The 15601-nt window shown below is 58.8% G+C and overlaps 1 protein-coding gene across 1 annotated transcript in view; it reads right to left on the minus strand.

Annotated features, from left to right (window-relative positions):
- Nucleotides 1-15601, minus strand: part of ADAM12 (ADAM metallopeptidase domain 12) — a 271784-nt gene that overhangs the window by 77441 nt on the left and 178742 nt on the right. Inside the window, exons 5-6 of the mRNA XM_045854355.1 lie at nt 13657-13733; nt 2549-2735 (exon numbers count right to left, since the gene is read on the minus strand). Coding sequence (XP_045710311.1) covers nt 2549-2735; nt 13657-13733 — 264 coding nt within the window. The remainder of the gene's footprint in view (nt 1-2548; nt 2736-13656; nt 13734-15601) is intronic.

The raw sequence follows: 15601 nt of genomic DNA on the forward strand, positions 1-15601 counted from the left end.
AACTGTGGTGCGGGGCCACGCCGCGGCGGCTGCCCTTGGGGAGACACAACAGTGTCACCCTGACACCCATCCTCTTTGTAGTGGGTAGCCAAAGCGAACGCCGCTTTCTAGAAAAAGAAGACATTGGCTCTTACATTTGACTCATCGTTTTCCCTACTAATGGAGGGGAAAATAGCACAGATTGTCCCTAAAGAAAGGATAATTTAAAACTAATGTGCCTGTGCCTCTGGGAGGTATTACGTGATTTTTTCCAGTAGCAGATTTGCCGAGCCTCTGCCTTCCTTCCGGCTGGCCGAGGCCAAGGTTAGAATGAGTGTGCTTTCTGGAGCGCGGCTGGTGGGGAGGGGCGGGGACGGGAGGGGCGCGCAGCTGGGGAGCTCGGTGACCAGGGCTCTTCGGGCCGGCCTCGCAGATCCGCAGAACAGAGACCGGGCAGAGCAGCTCTGATCGCGGGCGCCTGCCGAGATCTGCTGGAAAGCCTGGTGAAAATGACAGACCACAGCTCAGCCTGTATTACGGCCAGTGCGTGCCCCGAGTCCGGGTTTCTCCTGCTGCTCGGCGAGCAAAACCTCAGTCTCCAAGCCGATGTTTGCCACAGTTACCATTTCGCTGGGGCAGAAAAACGCTGGGCAGACGCCCATGCAGTTGTTGACGCACAGCGTAAACAAGGTCAGCTTCAGTCACGCTGATTTTGGGGCATAAAGTAAAGGCAGCGTGGGCGAGGCAGGGGAGCAGCGAGGAACTTGAACGTGCCCCGCTCCTGTCCCCCACAGGTGCCACCCCAGACTACCCGGCACCTCATTCCGGTTCCCAAACACTCCACGTACCGAGGATTGCTCTTTGCATCATGTTCATGATGTAATTGCCCTTTCAGTCAAGGACACTTGCTCTTCCGTGAGAACACTGACAACTGTTTCCAGAGAGAAATATTGAGGACCAGCCGAACTGCCTCGGATGCCTTCCCTTTCCAATTTGAAGGTTCATTTCCACTTCAGTATGCGTTATTAGCAACACCACACTTTTATTCGGGTTTCTGGCATGTCCCCTTCAAACCGAAATGGCTGGAAATTGCCGTGCCAATCACGGTTGAGGGAGCTGTAGACTTAGTCAAAAAGCTGCAACGTGGCCGCGGGGCACGGCCCACGCTCCCACTTCTCCCCGAGACGCCAGGGCACGGGAGCCTCGTCCCAACGGCCGGGTCACAAATCTTGGAACGCGGACGACGCCTGGCCCTCACCGCACTCAAAGCAAAGCCCCTCCGGGGACAACGTGCCAACCGCTGGCTCGTCCGGGGCGTGCGAACGCGCGGGAAGTCGGGGTCACGCGGGCAGACAGGAGGGATGCGGAGTTCAAGTGCAAAGCCCTGACCGGTCGGGCCGAGGTGAGGGGCACTCACACGGCCCCCAGTTGCGGGGGGACCTTGGAAGGACGGGAGGAAATCGCTTAGGACACTAACGTTCACTGTGTGAACTTAGAAAAGTTACGTAGGAGGGACCAAAGGAAGACTATTTATGAAGTGTGTGACGTGGGGCAGCTCAGTGCTGAGTCGGGGAAGGCAGCCTGTGTTCGCTGGGAGCTTGGGGACATGCCCTGCGGCCCCTGCTCCCTCCCTCCAGTGCAGGTGCAAGAGACGCCACAGCTACGGACTCCAGACCCCTTGTCCCCAGATGGGAAAGCAGGAAACTGAGCCGGGTTCCCGTGGTGCCCGCTTCGTTTCGGGGCCTCTGGACAGACGTGGGGCACGGCTGCCTGGTCCTTTCTAGGGCTGCCCCGCCTGGCCCGTGGGCCGCGGGCGACACAGGAGGGGAAAGGGCCCGGCAGCCCCTTTGGGGAGGTTTCACGACGATTTCCCTCGGGGTGTCAGGCCCCCCTGTGTCTGCCCACTTGGCAGGGAGAGAGATCCTGCCCGGGCTGGAGGAGAAGAGAAGACCTCACAGAAGCAGACCCAGGGACAGACAACCAGAAAACCCAGCCCGCTGGGGCAGTCCCAGCAGGTAAGCAGGACGGGCGCCAGCTGCGTGGGCTGGGGGAGCGACGCCCCTTAGCCACACCCCCTGACAGACCCCAGTCACCTCCGCAGGGCCAGGCGGCGAAGCCTGGGAGTGTTGTGCGGTCATCGGGAAGACCCCAGCTGTGACGCAGACCACGTACAAAGAAACACCCCTTTCCTCCCCCGCCGCAGAGCGCAGAGGGGCTGTCTGAGAGCCGTGGTCGGGTCCCTTTGCTCACCACGGCGGGCACAGACCCGCGTCTGGCCCACGGGGGCTCTCAGTGAAGCCGTAATCAACGGTCCCTTTGTCCTCCTCCGAGCCCCACTTTCCCAGCTCAGGTCCGATTGTGAAGTCAAGGTGGGGGTTTCCGTGTGTGAGGATGCTCAGCCCGCGGGACACGCACCCCCCCCCCCCCCGCTTCTGCCCCAGGTAAACCGGGTGACTCCACCCCCGACACAGCACCCGGATGGGAAAATTCCTCCAGGTGTGCTAACACTGGGTGTCCCCAGCTGGCGCCCCCAGGTCCCCAGAAACATGACTTCGGGTTTCCCTCCTACCCTTCTGGCCCACGTCCGGGAGGGTGGTGGGGGGCTGCTGGCCGCGGCGAGGCCGGAGACGTTGTGGTGTAATCCGCACGACCCCCAGACGCCCTTCAGGGTGGCTGCCGGGAGGAGCTTGTATCTGCTGGTCACGTTTTCCATTGGTTCTAGGACGTAGGTTTTGTTTTCAAATGTGATCAGTCCCCTGTTGAAAAAGAAATAAACAAAATATGTAACTTTTCAGGGCAGCTGCTTGTTTATGGCGGAGACAGAGAATGGAAGGAGAAATAACCAATTTATTGATATGCTCAGGCCTCAGTGGGAAAAGACATTCATTTTGCAGAGCTTGTGAAAAGTGAGCCTGAGAAATCTTTTGTTTCAAATACTTTCTGGTAAAAAAAATAGACTATGTTTAGTCTTTATATATTTTTTATTTTTTTACTTCTCAAATACACATTGCTGAGTAAAAGACTTGGGAGAAAACACGTTTCGCCTGCTTGGAAAACGACGACAGCGCTACCACGGATCGTTGGTCATTGGTTCCCACGGTCATCATTGATGTGACTCGGGACGGGTGCCGAAACGGCCGAGGACCGAACGATGGAGCGTTCTCTCCTTCGGGCGGCGCCCTGACTCGCACACGCCCCAGCAGGTGCGACCGGTCCCGGGCAAGGGCGAGCACGTGCCGGGCGCTGCAGCGCCTTCTTCTCGTCAGAATGCGACGTGTACGGGGTGTGACGCGCTCTGAGGCCGGCGAGGACTGGGGGGGGACTGCGTGTCTGAGTCAGCGGACAGCACTCATGGGCAAATCATTTTTCTTTAAAGGAGGATTTCCGGCGTCTGGGTTATCCGTCCTGATCCCCATATATCTATGTCAAAGGATTCTGATGTGGGGTTGAGCAGAAACAGATGACTTTTTTGTTTTTACTTATTTGACTTGTGGGAGATGCATGTGCGAAGGCACCGATGTCGGCGGCGCACAAAGCGTCGGAAATGCGTCTGGGAGGCCGGGCTCTGCCCTCGGGGTCATTCTGGCTAAGGGTGGACGCCATTTACAGGGGTGGACACCTTGGGGACCGGTCCCAGCCCCGAGGCTGAGAAGGTGGCCTTTGGAGCCCGACAGTCTGGTTTCAGTTCAAGCTCTGCCATTTACCAGCTGTGTGACCTGGGCCTCTTTGAGCCTCGGTTTCTTCATCTGGGAAACGGGGTAATAATATTAGTTCCCAGGGCTGCCATGTCATCCGTTACAACATTTAGCCTAGCGGAGGTCACAAGCCGGTGCAGAGACGCTGGTGGCCGTCCTGGCAATCGACAAGGGCAGGTGCCTGGTCAGGGCCCGTTGCCCCGCTGCTCCCAGAAGGCCCTAAGCGGTGCTAACGCATCTGCCCACGTGCTGACACACGCGGCCCCTGATATGAAACACAGCCTGAATAAGGATAGAGTACTTGTGGGGATGACGACACCCAAATGAACCGAGCTGACGTTTAGGTTTGGGAACAAAAGAATAAATTCTTTTTAAAAGGGGACAGATTTGCTAAACACTCTGAGTTGCAGAGACAGAAGGTGGCGTTAGGCCTCCAACCTTGGTGCGCAGGTGACCTCCGGGGGCAGGACAGAGCCGAGGCTGTGTCCGGCCCCCTGGAAGTGAGCAGGGGCAGATGGCCTCAGGGGACAGGGACATCGGCCTGTGTGGTGGCTCTCGTTTCTCTCCTTCCCGGTGCGGGACCATCAAGTCCTTGTTCAGAAGGCTCTGTCTGATGTGGACAAAAGGACTTTCTCCGGAGCAGTGGCATTCCGGCAGCAGGGAACCGGCCGTGTGCTGAGGCCACCCCCCATGCCGGCCAGCTTCCGTGACACTGAGCACCTTTCCCCACTAGAGAGACTCACTGAAGTTTCATGCAAAATTCACGTGATTGTAAATACACTTCTGGCGCCGTGACTCAGCCTGCTTTGAGACGTGACCCTCCTTCCTCAGAATCACCCACACACACCCGAGTGCACACCACACACCCGCGTGCACACCACTCATTATGCAGGGGGCCGGGGGGGTCAGCTCTCCGAAGGAGGCCAATGGGCTCCAGGCTTCGGGCACCAGTTCTGACAATGCATCTGGCATCAACCCGCAGCTGGGCGTCCAGCTCAATCCTCAAGAAAGAGTCAGAACGCTGGGTGCTCCGTTAGCTCCCTGCAGACCATCCGAACTTGTTCCCAAAGGGGGGCCTGGAAAGGGGTTCCCGTGTCATCCACCACCGCTCACTGATTTCCGCCCTTCGCCGATCCCGTGCTCCGGGATGACCCATCTATCGGCGGCTATTTCATCATTCTGAAATTAGAGGAGAGTGACAGTGTTTCAATGCTCCGATACGGTGGATGGCAGAGGTTCGAAGCAGTGAAATATTTTGGGCACAGCGGGTGCTCACACACGCAGGAACCAATTCCTTACCCGCCCCCCCCCCGCCCCGGTCTATTCTGCCAATCCCGTCTCATGAGGTGTGGTGGGCGGCGGCGGAAATAGGCCGTGCCCCGGAAGCTCGCCCCCACTGGAGAGGTTGGCATGGAGACGTGTGGGATAATGAGAAACCATCGTCGAGCCGGGCTGGGCGGTACCAGCACTCCTACAACCCCTGCCTGCTGAGAGGTGGGGGAGCCAGTGTTGGTGCGGAGGAACCGAGGACTTTTTGACTATTTTGAAACCCCACAGATGGTCTCAGAAAGTCAGCATTGCTGCTGCTGTCTCCTGTGTCCTGCCTCCCCCCGCCCCCTAGCCAGGGACCTCGTGTACCCCTGAGTACGTCATACAGACTTGGCATTGGTCACTGCCTGCGTCCTCTCTCCTTGAAAAGTTCTCGATGGAACAAAACTTGGATTTCTGGTTTAGGAGGACTACTAGGGGATTTTCGTGGATTCAAGTTGATTTTTTAAAGAAAACCCAAATTCAGAAAGAGAACTTGAAACAACAGGCCCGGGAAAGTGGAAGACGAACATACTCGAAGGGGAAAGAGCATACGGCTCAGCTAGAAAAGCAACGTTCCTGCCCTAAAAGGAAAACGGCCCGCACGTTTCATGGTGCGTTACGGCGCTGTCTGTTTTTCACTGGATTTCAGTAAGTGGACGCCGAGTAAAGCATGTCACCAAGTTCTAATCATGAGAAGCAAACTACCGAAAACGTTTTTCTACTTAATGGAAAATTTCTAGAAATCGTTACTTAGTCATAAAAATGTTCTCATATCTCCTTTTCTCTCTCGAGTCATCCAGAGGCCAGATGTTGAGAAACTGGGGTGAAGTCTTCCCCTGCGCTGTACACAACTGGCAGCCGGTCACACCGCCTAATTAAGTGATTGCTTTGGAGTGTCGCGAGTACAATTAATCACTTAGCTCTAGAGATTGCTGGAAACCACGGACTTCAAGGATCCGGGGTTTTGGAGATATGAAATTCTGATGTTCTCACAGCCCTTGCTGGCCCCACGCTAGATAAGCGAATGTAATTTAAGTTGAATGTCATAGATATTTAGTTATGAACTTGGGAGTTGGAAGTGGTTCTGCACGTGGAATTCCAGTCCAGCAGACTTGGAAAGCAGGGTTCTTTCCCCCTCGGCAGAGGGGGCGGAGGAGAGGTTAGAGCACAGTTGGGGAACGTCTGGGAAAGATGAAGACGGAGGACACCTTCCCTAGGAGTGGGCTAGGGGGGTGGGCGTGCCCCCACGGGGACGGGGTGGCCCAGCCCTGTGGCAGGGAGTGGGGCGCGGTGGAGGGAGAGCGGAGGAGGAAGCGGTTGTCCGGGGTGGTGAGGGCCACCGCCGCTGGCGCCCTGCCGCGATCCAGGCTCTGGGCCGTGCCCCTTCACTACCGCCCAGTAGGTCCCCACTGTCATGGGCGTGCGGGGGGGCAGGAGGCAGAGCTGAGCCCCAAGCTGGGCCCCCCACTCTCCCGCCTCCCTCCAGTGCTGTTTTTAAGGGGGTTGTGGTGCCGAGACAGTGGTGCTCAGGGACAAGTGTGACTGAAGCGAAGTCTATCTCAGAGAGACAGATCAGTGCCTTTGAAAACAGGCGGCCTTACTTTACACTGTGAAACCCTGCGGTTTTTCCCTTGGAGGAGATAAAGGGGCATCCGCTCAGACTGTGAGTTGATTTTGTTAGCTTTCAGAGTGCAAAGCCAGGAGGCCGTGTTTCCTCCCGAGAGGTTCCTGCCCCGAAAAATCCAGTTTTTAATCTCTCCGGCAATGGTGCGTCAGGCTAATATCGTGTAGCCTAACGTTCTTACTGTGACTTTCGTTACCTCTGCCAGGCGAGCCAGACAGCGGCGCATGGATTTCTGACCACCTGGTAGAGGGTAACGACCAGAACGAATGAATTATCCTGGCCAGCTCCGGGTTCAGCCGCTGATTTTCTTGGACGAAGAGACGTTGCCCTCAGCGCCTCACGCAGTCGTAATGTCGAAATGCAGTTGGTGTGAGTTTCACTCGGTCCTTTTTTGGAGGGGTCCTGGGTCAAAGCAACAGGCCACCTCGTGTGTGTCTGGTACACAGTGACAGCAGCCACAGGAGCGGGGGCGGGGGGCACATCAGTCATTTCACAGGAAACCGCTCACGTGACATCAAGGCAAATCCCGGCACCCCCCCGCCTCGTGCAGAGCCTGGGCTGTCTCCCGAGAATCACGTGCGGACGTCTCTCCCACGGCCCCGTTTCCGGTGGAGCTGCTAACCAGGCGCGGGGGCGCGGAGCAGAGCTAGAATGTTAAGCTATGAGGGAACACTCTGACGAGGTCTCAGGGACACAGTGACAGCAGTGACCGCGGCCGTGACTGCTGAAGAGCCCTCCCTCGGCTGGGCTCCTTTGCAAAGGAGCAGCTTTGCCAGGAAACAATTCGCCTGCCGTTAATCAATTACTGCACACGACCCAACGGTTTTTAATACAGTCATCGGGCTGTGCCAACATTGCCCCTGTCTGATTCTTGCATATTTTCTTTCAGATTTTTTATTTCTTACATCATTACCTGAGGATATGGATTTTTATTGATTCTAGGGAGGAGGGGGGAAGTGAAGAGGTGGGGGGAGGAAGGGGGAGAGAGAGAGAGGGAGAGAGAGAGAGAGAGAGAGACACTGATGTGAGATAGGAACATCAGTTGGTGGCCTCCCGGACACTCCCCAACCGCGGTCCAGCCGCAACCTTTTGGTTGCCCGGGGTGACGCTCCAACCCACTGGACCACCCGGCCAGGGCTAATTCCTGAACAGTTTCATCATCCCCAAAAGAAACCCTGTGCCCAGTAGCAGTCACTCCTCCCCCACCCACTGTGAACCAGGCTGCTGAATGTGCTATTTCTCTGATATTACTTACAGCAACCCTGTCGGGCAGGCACCGCAAGCCCATGTGAAGAACAGAAGGTCAGTGATGAGGGCCCGAGGTCACTGCAGTGGGTCGAACAGTGTCCCCTCCCCCAATGTGTCCAAGTCCTGACCCCCAGAGGGGACCGTGAGTGTGACCCAGAAGTGGTAAAGAGGAGATCATTCCGGATGTAGGGCATACCCTAAGTTCAGTGACATGTGCCTTCGTGGGAGACAGAGAAGGAGGAGACACAGAGATGTGGGTCGCAGGCCCCGTGGGGACGGAGGCAGAGACTGGAGCAGTCCCTCCAAGGAACACCAGGGCTGAGGAGCTGCGGGGGGCTGGGGGCGGCAGGGGCGATTCTCCCTCGGCGCCCAGAAGGAACAGCATTGCCGACACCTTGAATCAGACTCCCGCCTCCTGGGCCGCGAGAGAATCGAGGTCGGTGGCTCGCAGGAGCCCGTGGCTGTGGGTCACGGCGGCCCCAGGAAACTACCACGGCCCCGCCGCTGGCCCCTCGCCCCGGTCCTCGGCCACCCTGGACGGCTGGCCCCTTCTCCTCGGTCACCGAGAACTTGCGCTGCGGTGGGCTTAGCCGACGTCCGGGAGAGAAACAAACGCCCGAGGCCTGTGCGGAAGGGGGCCTTGAAGGAGACCTGGAGGACGGGGAGGACTGGGGACGCGTGGAGCCCCAGGGGGCCGGGGGGCGGCTCTGGAGGAGCGAGGGTGCGGGTGAGAGGAAGGTCGGCGGAGTGCTCCGAGGGATGCCGGGGACAGGGAGAGAGGCGCAGGCGGGTGGCGGGGCCTTGGAAGGAAGGCAGGGCATGGGACTCCGCGGCTCCCATCTCTGCCTCCACCCTTGACCTTGGCTTCGGGCCTCAGGCCGCACTGTAGCCTCGCCGCTCACCTGTCTACACGCCGCTCACGCCGACTAAAACACTGCCTCTTGTGAGCACTTCAGGTACCCCACTGCCGGGGCCCGCTGCTTCCGTTTTGCTCTGCCTTCCCCCTCCGTGCCGGGGCCTCCGAGGAAAGGACCTGCCCCGTGCACTACGACCCTTGGGGGCCACTCCCAGGATGCCAGCTGCTTTGTCCTGTTCCTCCGTGTCCCTGCCCGAAGCCCTTGCATGTTCCCGGGGCAGCCCTTGGCTGCAGCAATGACCTCCAGGCTGACGCATAACCTTTGACGTGCAGGTTAGCCTGGGTTCCAGTGGGACCCCCCAGCATTCCGGGCCCTTCTGCGGAGCTGCCCCTGTGGTTCTCAGCTCACTACGTCACAGCGCTTACTACAGTGTCGTAAAACGATGCCCCGCCCTGACCGGTGTTAGCTCACTTGTTTGGGGGTCATTCGGCAAAGCGAAAGGCCCCCAGTTTGGTTCCTGGTCACGGCACATGCCTGGGTTGCAGGTTCGGTCCCCGGTCAGAGCACGAATGAGAGGCAACTGATTGATGTTTCTTTCCCTCTTTTTCCTTCCCTTCTCCTCTCTCTAAAAATAAATAAATAAAATCTTAAAAAAAAAAAGAATAAAGCTATCTGGCTGCTTATACCCACAGGGAGAACTTTCCTTCTTCATTTTCGTTTCCCGGCCCCGCTGGCACGGCCCGACCAGACGGCGGTCAGGGTGTGAGTGGGGGATCGATAAGGATCCCTGGGCGTGAAGGCGCGGCTGGGACGTGGGGGCCGTGGGGAGCCCTGTGGTTCTGAGTGCAGGGCGGGGGCGGGGCGGAGGATAGGATCAGGCAGCGTTTCTGAAACACGACCTTCTGGAATGCGCGAGCGGGCCGTGAGGGGAAGGGTGGAGGCAGGAAGCACGGGTGGGAGGCCAGTTAAAGATCTTGGAGCGAGGGTCGATCTGGGGCGGTGACGAGACGTGTTTGGGCAGAGACGGGTGGAAGGGGTGCCGCGTGGCGGTGGGTGGGGGGCGGTGGGCGCAGGGGCCGGAGGGGGCTGTCAGAGAGCCCAGGGCCGAGCCCAGGAGCCTGAGATGGGCGGGGCCTCACCCAGAAGAGAGCCCGCTCAGCAGGGCCGGTCAGCAGGCCCAGAGGAGCTTGGGATTTGGACGTCTCAAGCTTGGAGCGAGACCGGGCCTGGGGGGAGCCGAGACTTGACCTCGGGAGTCCTTCAGGGCGGAGACCTTGGCTCCCTCAGATGTCGGCACAGGATGACGGAAGGAGCGTCTCCACGGGAGGGAGCGCCGGGAGGGAGGACAGCCGTGCAGAGCCCGGGCCAGGGGCCACGTGGCCGGAGGGTTGGAGGGGACCCGCCTCCGGGTAGAGGATGACGCGCTGAAAGGGAAGGCTGGGTCCCAACTGCGCAAAAGGCTCAGTGGGACCGTCCGGAACGAGGAGTCGGCCAGACTTGGGCTTCGGACGGGGTTTTGCCCCTTGTGGCCGAGGGACCACGGGGAGTCGCCTCCTCATCTGTCATCTGAGGAGAGCCGCCTTGGCCTGTGACTCCAGGGAGCATCGTGCAAGAACACACCGAAGCTCCATGCAAACGCAAGGGGTGCCTCTGTCTGGAGGTGGCAGCTGACCCGGGAGGGGGGTGACAAGCATCATGACCTGAGAATCCGCAGCTCGGAGCTGCAGCCCCGGGGGGGAGCCCTGAGGACCGTGCCTCAGGCGGCTGCTCGGTGACACGGTGCCAATGGCAATGGCATCGTCCTGGCCCTCGTGACCGCAGAGGCTGCGATTGCAACGAAGGACAAAGTCTGACATAGCCTGAGTGTCATCATCACGTCACGGAGTACGTGCATGTGCACACACACATGTGAGCACACATGTATGTGCGAGCACCCATGTACGACAGCATGACCACGCACACGAGTGCATGTGTGCCCAGGTGCATGCAAATACCTATGTACAAGTGCATGTGTGTGATAGCATGACTGCACACGTGCATGTGAATACCCACGTGCACACCTGCATACGTCTGGGTACACATGTGACAGTGTGAGTAAGTGCATGTGAGGGTGTGTGAGTGCATGTGTGTGACCGTAGCTGTGTGTGTGAGCACACACGCCTGTGTGCATGCCAGTGCATGCATGTAAGTGCACGTGCGTGGCAGCATGATTGCGTAAGGGCGTGCACACCTTGTGCTCAGGTATCCTAATCCCCACTTAAAAGTGAAGTCATTGTTACGCCCGGCACCCGGTTACATCCAGACACGGCTTCCTCCTCTCTCACGTGACTGCCTGGCTTACGTCTGTCAAATCCCAGGTGGCCCCTTGAGAAGCGGATCCTGGTTTGAAGCCCCAGGCCCGCAGGTGATGGGGACGCGCTCGGCTGAGTCCGGCTGGGGGCGCCCTGAGCCCCCGGCACCAGGTAACGGCGCAGCAGCTGAGCGGGCGGAGCAGGGGGACGGGAAGGACTGGGGACCGTGTCTTCCCTCCCGGAGCTCGTGGCTCTCGGGGGGCTGGGAGGGCGTGGGGATGGGGCATTTACAAATAAAATCAGGTCACGGGGACACGCCTGTTTGGATGCTCCGGGGCTGGACGTCTGTCCCATTACAAGCCACGGCAGGGTCGCTCCTCTGGGGATGGAGCAGGAGCCCCTCCCCACCACATGACAGCCTGACGTCTGCGTGTGCCTGATGCTCCCGGGGGTGCCCGTGGCCTTGGCCGCTCACTAGCGGGGGAGAGGCCCGGAGTGCGGGAGCCAGTGAGAGACCAGATGAGGGAGAACCACAGGCATTCCACGGAAACTGCACCGAGGAGCGGCGAGCATGCCGGACCAACGTCCCCTTCACGGCACAGCGCCACCTCGGGGCCCGAACCTCCCACTGGACTTGGGGTGGGAGGCGGAATCCACGCCAGGGTGGCACTCCTTGTCACGGCCTGTCTTCCACTTCGCACGTCGTCCCCTCCGGGGAAGAGCTGTTTCCTCCTCGACCCCCTTCCTCCTGGCCGCCGCCGCCGGTGCTTTTCCCTCCCCGATCTTTCCCCTCCAGCTTCAGCGGAAGGATGGCTGCCTGCTTCCCTCCGCCCCTCCCCGCGCCGGGACGGTGCTCTGGCCTGCCCGTCTCCGATCCACCCCTTTCGGAGCGAGCACGTGGGCTGTTCCCTCTCTGTCTTTTCTCTGCAGAACTGGAGTCGGCCGGGCTCTCGTTGATGTGTCCCCCCCGTCCCCCCCGGGACACTCGAGTTTCCCCCCACATTCCTACACCCGCACGCATCTTTGGGTCACCCCGTGTTTAACGTCATTCTTCATCCCCCCCTTTTTTTTTTCTCAAAGTCTGCCGGGCCGGTGCTGGGGGAGCTGCATTTCCCCTTGGTTTCTGGCCCCCACTGAGTCCCCTGCTGGAGAGCAGCCCACTGGCCTGAGCACTCCCTCCGGTCCGACGCCCCACCAGCCCGACGCCCCACCGGCCCGACGCCCCACCAGCAAGGACGGCAAGGTCGTGAAGGGGACTCCCCACCTCCCGAATTCTCTGCGGACTTGCCCCGCCCCCTCTGGCAGCAACAGCACAAAAGGCCGGGAAGGGCAAATTCTCGGGGGCGCCGTCTGCAGGCAGCGTCCCCTTCCTGCTCCCGCCCCCTCTTGGGGGTTGACACTGGACGCCACAGCCCTCACTCTCCTGACGTTGCCTGAGATCCCAGCCAAGAGGGCGTCACAGGATTCCTCCCTGCCAGGTTATGGGAGGTGCCAGGTCCCTGCAAGGCATGTCCTCCAAGGGCTGGAGGTCAGAGGTGAATGCTGAGACCCAGACATTCTGCACAATCGGCCGCAGAGACAGGCCTCTCTGCGCGGGCAGAGGCGGGGACCCTGACAATGCCCCTGAGCTCGTGGGGGGCCAGCCTGGGGAGAAGGGTGGGGAGTTTTGACTGACCGAGGGAGGGGCAAGGCCAAGCACAGAGGAGGGCACCTTTGTTCTGCGCGACCGTTACTCTAGGAATCTGCCGCCCAGTTGTTCTCCTTGAGTTCTGAAGCTAACTAGTGAATGTCACTGGCTTGTACACTGTTTGGTGTATCGTAAAAAAGAGCTATTAGGAAGACCTCGGAGACGCCCCTTTTCTCTGTACTGATCAAGAACTGGATATTCTGTAAATCGTCACCTGGAAATTATTTGACCAATGTGGGTGCCTCCGTTTTTGCCAGGTCTCGGTTTTGATCATTTAAAACTTCTTCCTAAAGGCCTGAAAGCTGGTTGGGGCGGGGGGGGGGGGGCGGCGGGTGCTGTTCGTTTCTGAGCGCCCCGGCCCTCACGTGCCCCGCTCCCGGCAGAAGCTCGCTGGTCCTCCTCCACGCACTCACGGCTGCCCTGATTCCTGGCCCCGGGGCTGGGCGCGGGTCACCCTCAGCCTGGCCCAGCGGGTGCGCACAGAACGTGTTAAACCAGGGCGCCGTGTCCACCACTGGCCATGGTGGTTGTTTCAGGGGTGAAGCTATGACCCAATCAGGACCAGTACGGTGCATTTGGGGGACCTTTGCTGAGCTTGAAAAAGGGGCCCTCCTTCTTTTCCTTGTCCTCTGAGCACACAAGGCTGGCGCTGGTCGCAACCCTCAGACGACACAAACTGAACCGTGCCTGAGAAAGCCAGCAGCAGGAGAAGGTGGAGGGGGAGAGAGGACGGACCCTGCGAGCATCGGCTAGGGAGCGGTGCACACAGAGGTGCGGACACGGACACCGTGAGCCCGGGTCAGCTGTGCGCCTGCGAGCCGTTGGCGCCGTCTCCTGTCTGGTCCGGGGAAGTGAGACCCCGTGACTCCCTCTCAGAGCCTTGGAGTGAACAGGAGAAGGGGGAGGTGGTCTGCAGTGGCCGTGCTTAAGACCAGCGCGGTCACTGTCACGGCCATGTACTTACCTGAGTCCAGAACACGTGCTGAGGCTGACCATCGACCCGGGATATCCGTGCACGTGCCCGTGGTAGTAACAGTGACCCTGAAAAAGGAGAAAGGCAGTTCAGCCACAGCATCTTCTCGCCCGCTCCTAATCCAGCAGCTGCCCCGGGTCATCTCCACTTGATTTGAACGATAGAATTTCCTTTTGCATAAAACATTACACGAGGGGTCCTAACATTAAATGCTCAGCCCGATGTGACCCAGCCGGGGTCTACGGCCAGGGTTGGAAATGCACCCCAGGTCCGTTCTTGTCTCTGACACCCTTCAGGAAAGCCGTGGGGCCGAGCGTCCACCAAGTTCAGCCGCACAACCGGCTGTGCCCGCACGGCCAGGCCGCCCTCACCGACCCTCACTCGTGACGAGTTCAGGTGTGCTGCGGGCAGTCACGCACGCCGTGAAATGTAATACAACGAGGGCTACGCCCATGGCTTCTGAAACCAGAAAAGCCGATGAGAGGGAGGGGAGAGGAGAGATCGGGGAACCTCACCGAATCGCCCAATTAAGTAAGAGCGAAACGTCTGACTCGGCAGGAGAGAAAACCTGAAAGGTGTCCTACGTCTGAGTCAAACTCCCTCCGAGATGGGCCTGCGAGGTTCCGCTTCTTTAACAATGTCAGTGTTTGCGAGAAGAAGGCCCAGGATGGACACTTCCTTCTCAGTGCAGACCCGCTTCTGTCCAGAATCAGGGTGAAGTCTGCCATCGAACAAAGGTTACGGGGCAGCCTCAGTGCGGTGGCTGACTGGCCGGAAGTGGCCGAGTACACGCAGCCCTCCTCGCCCAAGTCCGCTGGACGCCACGGGCGTGTGGGGCCCCGCAGCCGAGGGCTGGGCGGTCTGAGGGTAAAGCGAAGTGGACACGGGCTCCAGACTGTCCCTGCTGTGGCCCTGCACGAGGTTCCTTCGCGCACGACAACATCGCTTACTGTGTCCAGGGCGGGGCTCGCTGCCCCGTTGTTCTGCCAACGGAACCGGCATTGCAGGGACCACCTGGCCTTTGCACAGAAAGGGACCAGCAACAATGGTACCGTGGAGGGAGTCGGAGAACCCCGCACCACAGGGGCCACGATGACCCTGTGTCTGAGAGGGCAGGACAGGATCCCGGGGTCATCTGGACCACAGCTAAAGGCGGGGGATGGGAGTGGCGCAGGTTGTTTGTTAAACTGACGCTTTTTTATTGGTTCCGGAAGTTCTTTATACATTCAGGGTATTAGTACTTTGCCTGTTATGTGAGAAATGTCCGTTTAACCTCCTTATTGTACAGCTTCCAGTTCTTATACAGTTGGATCTACCTTCATGCGTGGTGTGCATGGCCTAAGGTGGCTTCGTTCAAGGTCGCCGGCACGTCCACCTTTATTCCCTCCTGTTTCTATAGCATTGCAGTGGGCTCTTTAATCTACCTGGAATTTATTGTTTGGGGGGTGTGAGGTTGGAATTTAACTTCCCCATAACCCAGAAGCCAGCTGTTTCTACCACTTCCTTTCCTTGCTGATCAGAAATGCTGCCTTGTCACATGTTGAGTGTGCACACGTGTATGATCGGAAACGCTGCCTTGTCACACGTCGAGTGGGCATGTCATATGTAGCTTCACGTTTGTGCTCCCCACGCAATTCCACGGAGGCCCACCTTCCCGTGTCCACTCCTGCCAACCGCACCCATCTGAGTTACCATTGGTCTAGACTGCATTTTGACATCAAGATCAAGTTTTTTTCTTAAGATAAATTCACATGCCGCAGAATTCACCTTTTAAATGGACACAGTTTGAATATATTCACGGTGTTGTACAGCCATTGCCACCGTCTCATTCCAAAACATTTTCATTACTCTGAAAAGAAGCCTTCGCCCATCCGCCTAATGGAAACGTCAGGGGTTATCCCCAGGGCCCCTGGCCCAGCCGCAGCCACCACGAGGC

Source organism: Phyllostomus hastatus, unplaced genomic scaffold (assembly GCF_019186645.2).
Source record: "Phyllostomus hastatus isolate PE091 unplaced genomic scaffold, TTU_PhHast_1.1 phas_scaffold_1066, whole genome shotgun sequence".
NCBI classification, from domain to species: domain Eukaryota; kingdom Metazoa; phylum Chordata; class Mammalia; order Chiroptera; family Phyllostomidae; genus Phyllostomus; species Phyllostomus hastatus.